At 36.3% G+C, this 9,735-nt stretch overlaps 2 protein-coding genes across 4 annotated transcripts; both read left to right on the top strand.

Moving 5' to 3' along the window:
• Nucleotides 1-387: 387 nt before the first annotated feature.
• On the top strand, nt 388-4,648 carry LOC132095830 (holocytochrome c-type synthase). Of its 2 annotated transcripts, none has more exons than XM_059500915.1 (7): nt 388-519; nt 1,054-1,174; nt 2,604-2,779; nt 2,883-3,031; nt 3,150-3,269; nt 4,118-4,204; nt 4,351-4,648. In XM_059500915.1, the coding sequence occupies exons 2-7, from the start codon at nt 1,066-1,068 to the stop codon at nt 4,541-4,543; spliced, it is 834 nt and encodes a 277-aa protein (XP_059356898.1). In that variant the 5' UTR covers nt 388-519; nt 1,054-1,065; the 3' UTR covers nt 4,544-4,648. The 2 variants fall into 2 exon arrangements, with proteins under 2 accessions (XP_059356898.1, XP_059356899.1); XM_059500916.1 differs by having other exon boundaries at nt 413-512.
• A 453-nt stretch (nt 4,649-5,101) lies between these two features.
• On the top strand, nt 5,102-7,808 carry rwdd3 (RWD domain containing 3). Of its 2 annotated transcripts, XM_059500913.1 has the most exons (5): nt 5,102-5,303; nt 5,981-6,149; nt 6,665-7,128; nt 7,380-7,492; nt 7,590-7,808. In XM_059500913.1, the coding sequence occupies exons 2-5, from the start codon at nt 6,065-6,067 to the stop codon at nt 7,699-7,701; spliced, it is 774 nt and encodes a 257-aa protein (XP_059356896.1). In that variant the 5' UTR covers nt 5,102-5,303; nt 5,981-6,064; the 3' UTR covers nt 7,702-7,808. The 2 variants fall into 2 exon arrangements, with proteins under 2 accessions (XP_059356896.1, XP_059356897.1); XM_059500914.1 differs by lacking the exon at nt 5,102-5,303 and having other exon boundaries at nt 5,976-6,149.
• Nucleotides 7,809-9,735: the final 1,927 nt, after the last annotated feature.

Genomic DNA, 9,735 nt, shown 5'->3' with positions numbered 1-9,735 from the left:
CCAATTTTCCATGCACACAAAAAAAAGGAAACCACAGATGCCTAGCAGTACACACACATCGAGTTAGCATAGCAAGGCTGTTCTCTGAATTGACTCTCATATTTGCGTTCACTCTATCTTTCAAAACGTGCGTTGCATTTTCTGCATAATAATTCAATCACACTTGAAAAGTCAGCCACTTTTGAGTTTGAATAAATTATGGATAATAATAATACATTACTAAAGTACACTGACTACATTTTGTTTCACTATATACTTATCATTGGACAATTCAGAATATTTAGTATATAATAATAATTTAATTAAATGATCGATTCATGTTGCACCTTCAACTAAATGACACTAGAAAACGTCATATTTAAATAAATAAAAATAAAAATCTAAACTCTCCAATACTCTAGAGGGCAGTATCCACGTTGCTGTCCGAGCGTGCCACACACACGCGTGATGCAGTCACCCAGAGCATCTTGGGATATGAGGCATGTTTCTAGTGAACGACATTGACAGTAAAGGTGGGTGGTAAGTGTGCTCTACTCTTATACAGCGGTTAATCTTTTATCGGCAATATCTTTAGCCTGTCATTTTAACAATTTTGTAATATGAACAAAATAAGCAGTTAAAAACGCTATTTGGACAGACAGGAACTATCTTATCTTATGTGTTCTATAAGTGTCTTGTGTAACATTTGTTGCAAAACTTAAAAAAAAAAGCTTAATTTTATAGTAAATGCTGCAGATATTATATAAGATATTTTGATCTTGAAGTCCATGGACTCGGGTAGAAAGAAACGTGGCTGTCAGATCTTCAGTGTATATTCACAATGACATAGAAGTCGATCAGCTGTACAGTTTACAGCTTCAAGACAAAATGTGATGCCACTTAAAGTGAAGCAGACTCACGTAAACCTGCATTTACTAATGCTAGAACATGTTCATTTGATAGACTTAAAGCATTTTATGTCCATTATAAGATTTTATACGTGCATGCATATATATGACAGCAACAATGTAAAATGTAAGTTCACTCAGAACTGGCTGCTGTTTAATCTTTTAGTCTGGGAAGCTGATGGGAGACACTATGTCCAGTCCTACAGTGAAGGCAGAGGGCATCATAGTGCCAGACTTTGGCAGCACACCACCACAGGGCTGTCCCATGCATCGAGATGTTAATAAAAGTAAGACACCAGTTGAATCTGTTATTTACAAAATGTTATTATGTATGCTGACCAATATTGTCCACCAAACAGCAGTTTGAAGGCAATAAAAAGACAAATATAGTGAATGTATCTATGTAGGTTTGCTATAAATGATGTGCATAAACGATTAAAGGCAGGGTAGGTAATACATGTATAAACAACTTTCTTCCAAATTTGTTTAAACTTTCTATATATATCAATGCATAATTAAAATGTAAGTACTCTGATAAAAAGAGTATAAAAATTGAGTGACTCTAGACCGTTAAATCTGTATTAAACACAGCTCATTATTTCCATTTCGGGACGAAACATAGGATTGGCTTAGGCGACTGTCACTCTCTCGCAACCATGGCAACCACCCTTTTGCCACACATGACCTGCCCACTTGAGCGCGCACGTTTGATTTGAGGAATTCAAGAGGCACGGATCCTAGGAATACCAAAACAATGGCAGAGAAACAGCAAGCAAAATTCACAGTACCGGCCTATGCAGTTAGTGAAGGCAAACCAGGCAAAAAAAGGAAGACAGTAAAAGAAAAGGCAATGAACAAAAAGTCTTTGGATAAACAAAGAAATAAAACGCGGGTTAATATCAGCGTGGCTTTCCAGCGATGGCGAGAACTCAAGGGGCTGTAAAGTGACTCCTTAATGGCTTTATTTCTGCTGGACAGGTAAATCTTTCTTTTTGTATTTTGATCATACATATTTTTTTCATGAATCATGTGTCATAGCACACGTAGCTGTGTAATATAGCTAACATAACTTAGCGAGGCGTAGTAGAGACGATAAATAATCTATAGGAGCCCAGAAGGGAGGGGGTGGAGTGAATGGAAATAATGAGCTGTCTTTAAAACAGTCGTGAGAGGTCTACAGACACTCGATTTTTATACTTTCTTTTTCGGAGTACTTACATTTTAATTATGTATTGATGTATAAATAAAGTTTAAACAAATTTGGAAAAAAGTTTTTTATAAAATTTTTTACCTACCCTGCCTTTAAATATAAACACTACCTTCTAAAAAAAAGTAGAAGTTAAATCTATTTTAATAATCTTAATGTATGAGTGTGCATTATTCATAGAAATATGTTATTTGCTGCTGTAAAGTGACATGATTGGCAGAAGTTTTCTGTTCAATCAATTTTATGCAGAGATCTTCTGCCCTATTTGTAGAGACCCACTGTCCCGTAAAGTTTTTCAAACCTTCTTTAATACACCAGGCTATGAGTTTATAGTAAGCCTGAAGACCTTGGTGAGCTGGTTCAGGTGTGTTTGATTAGGGTTGGAGCTCAATTCTGCAGGAAGTGGCCCTTCAGGAGCAGGTTCGAAGGTTCTTTTTAGAGATCACTTGTTGGAACATCAAAAATACGTGGAGGTTCTCCTTAGTTTTTGTCCTTAATATTTCCAACAGGTGCCCCTCCACCAGAATGTCCAATGCATCAGGCATCTGCACCTGCAAGTGATAAGATAAAGAATGTGCCAGATGTACCGGCACATCAGGACAGGGCTTATGAATTTGTAGAGTGTCCTATGAGAGCTGCCAATGGGGCTAAACCCACACTGTCTGACATCGATCCAGCAAACATGGTAATTTGCCCTCTAGAAATTGGTTAACTTATACCTAGAAGCCTAGATGTGGTGAGTTTCCCATTTCTACCATTTAGCCTCATTTGTTTACTGTTCTCTATAGATGCCACCACCTAACCAGCAACCTTCACCTGGTCAACCATTTCCCCTTTCTGTTGTAAGAGAGGAGTCTACCATCCCTCGTGGTGGATCTGAGCAGAAGTGGGTTTATCCCTCAGAGCAGATGTTCTGGAATGCCATGCTGAGGAAGGGGTGAGTTGTGATGGTGAATATAGCAGACCGAGCAACGGAGCTCTGTATATATCCAATAATGATTTAGAAACACATGGTATCATCAGCTTTATTGGTTCATGTCTCAAACTTTCAACAGATGGCGCTGGAACAATGGTGACATCCACCAGAAAGATATGACAAACATCATTAGGATTCATAACCAGAATAATGAGCAAGCCTGGCAGGAAATCCTGAGATGGGAGAAGCTCCATTCAAAGCAAGTCATATGTTAATGGAATAGTGCACCCCAAAATGCTAATTTACTCAAAATGCATTCACACTCAGGCCATCCAAGATGTAGATTAATTTGTTTCTACATCGGCATAGATCTGGATATATGTTGTGTTACATCATTTCCTCACCGTTGGATCCTCTGCAGTGAATGGGTGCCGTCAGAATGAGAGTCCAAATAGCTGATAAAAAACTTCAGTCCATCAGTTAACATCTAGTGAAGAGAAAAGCTGTGTGTCCAGCTAAAATATGGGTCCTCTGTCCATAATATTCCTTTCTCTAGTGAAAAGTTATCTCGTCTGAATCGGGAGGAAAAAAAGCACAGATTCGATACTGTTTGTGAAAACAACCTAAACCGGTTCTAATTTAATATGTCCATTAATGGACTTTTTGACTGGAGGACGTGTTATTATGGATTATGGAGTGGTATGTTGGCCTAAAGCGAAGATTTAAAGTTAAAACTCCTAAAAGAATGGTTTTGTTTCTTACAAACACTCAGCTTTTCATTTCATAGTATCTTTATTGATGGACTGGAGTCATGTGGATTAGTTGTGGATTATTTTTTTATTTTTATTTGTTATCAGCTGTTAGAAATCTCATTCTGACGGCACCCATTCACTGCAGAGGATCCAGTGGTGAACAAGTGATGCAATTTCTCCAAATCTGTTCTGCTTAAGAAATAAACTCGTTCACATCTTGAATGGACTGAGAGTGAGTACATTTTCAGCAAATTTTGCATTTAAAAGTAACTATTGCTTTAAAAAAGCAAATGTGTATCCTCACATGTCATAAAGTAGATGAGTCTTGATGTTCTGCTGTTGTCCTCCGTCACAGAGAATGCCCATGTGGACCTTCTCTTTTAAGGTTTGGTGGAAAAGCAAAAGACTTTTCACCCAGAGCCAGATTTCGCCACTGGATGGGGTAAGTCATCGTATCTCTTAATACAATTAATTTGATGTTTTTGCTTAATATTTTTTCTCTGCATAAAACTTCTGTGATCATCTTCAGGAAAATATAAGTGTAATGGCAATTCACTTAGAAGTTGCTTTTGGTGTTCTGTGTTGTAGGCATGAGCTACCATTTGACAGGCACGACTGGATTATTGACCGGTGTGGAAAAGAGGTCAGATATGTGATAGACTACTATGACGAAGGCCTGGTGGCCAAGCACACTGTCCTTGACGTGCGTCCAGCCTTTGACTCCTTAGAAGCTGTTTGGGACCGTATGAAAGTGGCCTGGTGGCGCTGGACCTCCACATAATTTTTTGTTGTTGTGATCTTTAGGAACTGATATTTATATAGCTTAGTCTGTGGAAGCTTTTTGACATGATATTCTTTGTTTTAATGAATCTAGGATTACCTTATATCATTGTATTCCTGTCGTGAATTTGATATGTGCATATTTTCAAGACAATGATAGTTGCAAAAGCTGCTATAGTGGCACTCTGTGCTGTTGTAAGCATACAGTGTCATACAGTAAAACAAAGTAGTAGCAAAACATCTTTTAGTAGCATTATGAAGGCACACTGAAATGTGAAGATAAAATGTAAGGTATTACTTTAGAAACTAATGTTGACATACATTTAGCTTTTTTTTGTTTTATTTTAAAATATTTACAATGTTCCAATGGGTGTGAATAGGCGGCTACATATTTTTTTCGTTTTTCCATTTACAGTTGCTTTCTTGCTGATCATTTATACTTATTTTACCATGATGCCAATTGTTAAAAGAATTGTCCATTATTATTATTATTTTTTTTTTTAATGAAATTATTAAAATGATTAAATTAAAATGTTGTTAAAAACAAAATACCAGAAATAACGTACAGAACTGAATTCAAATAGTCAAACTGTTGTTTTTGTGTAAATTCATTCAATTCATTTTATTTCAACGCTGTAATTTGTATTTGAGCTTCCCAGAAAAAAATAAAACTAAATTGAAAAGTGCTTTATGCACAAAGCGTTGACGGACGGAACTGGGTTTCTATAGTAGTGTTTCTACACGGAATATGAAAAAAGTATGTCTGTGTGGAGGGTAATGAGCAGGTGGATATGCTGGCCAAAGGATCACTCAAAACTAAACATGTAGACTTAAAAACCCCATTAAATAATGAAGATGCCAAGTCAATTATCAGGAAGTATGCACAGTCCGTTTGGCAAGGGTATTGGGATAACAGTGAAACTGGAAGGCATTTATATAATGTACAGAGACAGGTTGGGTGCTGGGAGGATGGTGGGCTGGAAACGGAGGGAAGAAAGTTTAATAACTCGTCTGAGAATAGGTCATACAGGTCTAAACCTTTCATTGTATAAAATAGGTAAGCACCCAACTGGGAAATGTACTTATTGTAATCAACCAGAAACAGTGGAACATGTTCTTCTTCAGTGTAGGAAATATAATATTAATAGGGAGCACCTCTTTCAGTCACTACGGAAGGCAAAACATCATGACGTCTCATTGTCAGGTCTCTTGGGGAAAACAGCAGGTCAGATATACTGTTATATAATTAGGTTTCTTAAAGAAACTGAATTAATTAAAAGAATCTGAGTCTAATAAGTATTATTATTTATTTACTTTTTTTTTTCTCCTGCTTAATCTCTCGTTCCACACTCCAGTCCAGTTGGTGGCGGTAATGCACCGTTAAATGGTTTGCCAACCCCTATTAAACAAGAAGAAGAAGACTATATGAAAAAAGTAGTTCAATAACAAACAGATCAGATGAAAACCTTACAGTGTGAACACTTTAAATCATAATGTGGATTTTCGTACGTGGACTGCAAAAATGTCGAAGGAAGCGTATGATGAAATGTCCGTTTTATCTGCCATATACTGTGAACAGAACGAGTTCGAGCTGTTAAAAGAGTCACGTGAGTGTTTGCAATTTATAACTCTTTCACTATTCTTACTATAGTTACATTTAATGTGTGTTTATATTGTCTTTACAACAAAGTTGTGGTAGTTTGGTATTATATTTAACTGTTACGTAAAACACTGAAAGATTCAGAAATTATCTTACACCGTTTGAAGTAACGTTAGATCCATTTGATATTAAGTTAAAATTGGTCTACAGTAGTAAAAATAACTGTACTTTAGTGACTACGGTCTTTTGATGAACATTTACTGAGATACATTTTTGTAACATTGCAATGTAAACTTGTAATGACCAAGTTATGCATAACGAAAGCATCGTTATAGGCCTATGATTTGGAGACAGAACTATGTCATATTCCCAGATAAACAGATTGTAATCCAGAAAATAAACATTATGAGGTCCACAGATATATGCAGATCATAATTTATATGGACAAATAAAAAAATTCTAACCCCATAATTGTAATCCCTATTCTGTGTAAATCTCATGTTATGTTATGTTTAAATGCAGCTGAGAGGGGAATCGTCTACCGCATACACGCACTGATTGAAAGAAACAATGAGAAGACACCACTAGCCCTTACATTCCACATCTGTCCTGACTACCCTCACACCCCTCCAGATGTCAGCATCACTTCCAGCCACTTGTCGAGAAAACAGTGTCAAGACCTGAGGCTGCATTTACTGGAAACAGCACGATCACTTCCACCAGAGCCCATGGTCCACGACTTAATGCTGAGGCTTCAGGAAAACTTCTCAGACTTGATCAAAACATCAAGCTGCGATTCAGCGGAGATCAGACCAGAATCTACAGAAGAAACCTGGACTGCTTTACTACATTTAGATCACATGAGGTCCAAAGCAAAATACACCAAACTGATCGAAAAATGGGCTTCAGAACTGTGTCTCACTGGGAGACTCTTTACAGGGAAGCCCATATTGATTCTTTTGCAAGGAAGAAAGGAAAATATTAAAGTACGAGTACAAAAATAATATAGAACATATTCCTAAACAATAAGATTTTAATTTTCCCATACAGTTGATTCAGTAACTAAAATAAATACCAAAGCCATCGCTGGATTTTCTGGGCATCTTTATAGCACATAATAGCTAAACCTTTTTCTCATGTGATTCCTGGATGTTTAAAGAGTATTTGATTTGGTTTTTTCATTTGTGTTTTCATTCTAATGATTGATAACATAATATACATGCTAATTTGTCTGTAGGAATACATCCACCTTCAGAAGACGGTTAAAGTAGATGTTGACTCTTCAGGGAAACGCTGTAAGGAAAAGATGATGAGTGTCCTGTGTGAGATTCCACAGCCAGAGAAGAAACTGTAAGCATATATTCTGCATACTTTTTACATTTGTATGATATTTTTTGTGTTTTGTATTTACTCAGCTGACTCCCCATCCCCCACCTTTGTTTTTAAGGATGTCTTCATTTGAAGTAAAAGACATTTTATCACTTGAGGACCTCAGAAGGGAGTTTGATCTTATTGGACTGCCTGAGCTTTATAAGCAGTTTGTGTGCCCACTCATCTGACAGGAAGCTGCTGTGTAACACACACTCTCTCCACTGGGAGGAGCCAGACTCAATTACTGTCTACAGTTCTTTGATGGAATCCCATCATAAAATGCACCAGGCCGTTTTTTAAGCTTTCTTATATTCTCAGCTGAACTGTTACACATGATGACATGTCTCCTCATAGAGTTGGACTGGTGGAAACGTTCACAATAAAATGTATGGTAAACTTACTTTTGGTTATCGTCGCTGAGGTGTACGACAAAATCTCAACAACCCATTTTAATCCTCTTAATTGTAAATCCATGGTGTAAAGAGTTTTATTTATTTATTTTTATAACTATTATTAAATTGCCTGTTTTCTATAAATGTATTTAAGGAATAGTTAAACCAAAAATGAAAATTGGCTGAAAATGTACTCATTGTCAGGCCGTCCAAGATGTAGATGAGTTTGTTTCTTCATCAGAACAGATGTAGAAATGGCTGGATAGGAGAATCAGAATGAGGCGAATCAGGCATTAGAATATCAGTTAAATTAAAAACATCACAATAATCCACAGCAATAATTAATTAACATCTTGTAAAGTGGAAAGCTGTGTATTTATAAGAAACAAATACATTTTTAAACTCTTGCTTCTGGCTAAAATATAAGTCAATTTTTACTGGAGGAAGCATTATTATATTTTGCACAGAAGAAGTTGTTTAAAGTTTAAACATCTTAATAATAGATTTATGCTCTGTTTAAACTCATTCTGATGGCACCCATTCACTGCAGAGGATCCATTGGTGAGCAAGTGATATATGCTACATTTCTCCAAATCTGTTCAGATGAAGAAACAAACTCTTCTACATCTTGGATGACAACTTGGATTTCGAACAATTTTTATTTTTGGGTGAACTGTTCCTTTAGGGTGGCATATCAGTATTCAAGTGTAATACAATTTTTTTAAATATTACTATTAGCCAAAATTGAGTGAAAAGATGAAATATGCATGAATTTAATGACATCAGCATTCAAGCTGCATGAACTATACACGTTTGTGTTAAACCTGTTGAACATATTCTCCAGCATGAAAGAGTCTCAAATTTATATATTCGATTTGTGACTTACAAATCTTAAATCTTTCGAATTCATTAGGTGCACCTTTTTTAATCTCATGTTTCAAATCTTTGGACCCCAAAGTAAGAGTGGTACCAGAATGATGTCCCCAGTTATGTAGGGACTTTGTTGAGATTTGACTTGCAATGGCAGAGTTAAAGCTCTAGGGGGCAAAAACAAGCCGTAGTTACTGCTTCAGTTTATTTAATGCAAAATCAATGATCTTACTTTCTCCTTACTATAAGAACAAACACTTAGTACAAAGTTTTCTTCTTAATGTTAAGAATAGAACTCAGCGTGTTTCTTTAATACAATTAAGACAAAGTAAATCTTTGGTGTGAAGATGCTCTTTAAATTAAACTTGTAAATTGAATTGGGCACACTTACTGACCTTAAATACAGCTTTTGTACTTTAAACAAATTAAGACTCATCTTCTAATTTATGGTTACTTTTCTGCAAGTTAATAAGCGATCTATTTTATAAGAGATTGGTTTTTCAACATCAACTTTAATTAGGCAAAAGGTATGAAGCAATTCTGTTTTTAGCTCTGTTTTTTTTTATACACCCACATGCACACGTTGAATAGCTGGCTGTCATCTTATGTTTATCTTATACACATTGTGCAGACAGCTGTTGCCGAGGAGGTTCCAGGAGCAACTGACATGAAATTACTTTTTTTAAACATAATTAACAAGGCTTAATGAAAATCACCTCCTCGCCCTTTACAATGATCCACTCTGAACTATAAATTCACCTTGCCTGACCTTTTCCCTGACATGTTCTTACAAAACAACACTGCTTGTTAAATGTCATCCACTCAGTGGCATTTACTTGTATAAAACAGGGCTTTGATCCGGAGGAGAAGCACACTTTCCTACCTTTCCTAAGCCACGAGGCCACGCTCGGCGACCCTGTTACCTGTTGAATATTTTAATTACGGCCCATTAAAATGTAC

This window comes from Carassius carassius, chromosome 20 (assembly GCF_963082965.1).
Source record: "Carassius carassius chromosome 20, fCarCar2.1, whole genome shotgun sequence".
Taxonomy (NCBI): Eukaryota; Metazoa; Chordata; class Actinopteri; order Cypriniformes; family Cyprinidae; genus Carassius; species Carassius carassius.
Note: the sequence above shows the minus strand (reverse complement) of the source record. Positions and strands in the feature narration are given on the sequence as shown.

Coding starts and splice junctions, on each gene's coding strand:
- LOC132095830 (XM_059500915.1), top strand. CDS start 1,066: ATGGGAGACACTATGTCCAGTCCTACAGTGAAGGCAGAGGGCATCATA. Junction 1,175..2,603: donor GCATCGAGATGTTAATAAAA/GTAAGACACCAG, acceptor TATTTCCAACAG/GTGCCCCTCCACCAGAATGT. Junction 3,032..3,149: donor AATGCCATGCTGAGGAAGGG/GTGAGTTGTGAT, acceptor AACTTTCAACAG/ATGGCGCTGGAACAATGGTG.
- rwdd3 (XM_059500913.1), top strand. CDS start 6,065: ATGTCGAAGGAAGCGTATGATGAAATGTCCGTTTTATCTGCCATATAC. Junction 6,150..6,664: donor CGAGCTGTTAAAAGAGTCAC/GTGAGTGTTTGC, acceptor GTTTAAATGCAG/CTGAGAGGGGAATCGTCTAC. Junction 7,129..7,379: donor GAAGAAAGGAAAATATTAAA/GTACGAGTACAA, acceptor ATTTGTCTGTAG/GAATACATCCACCTTCAGAA.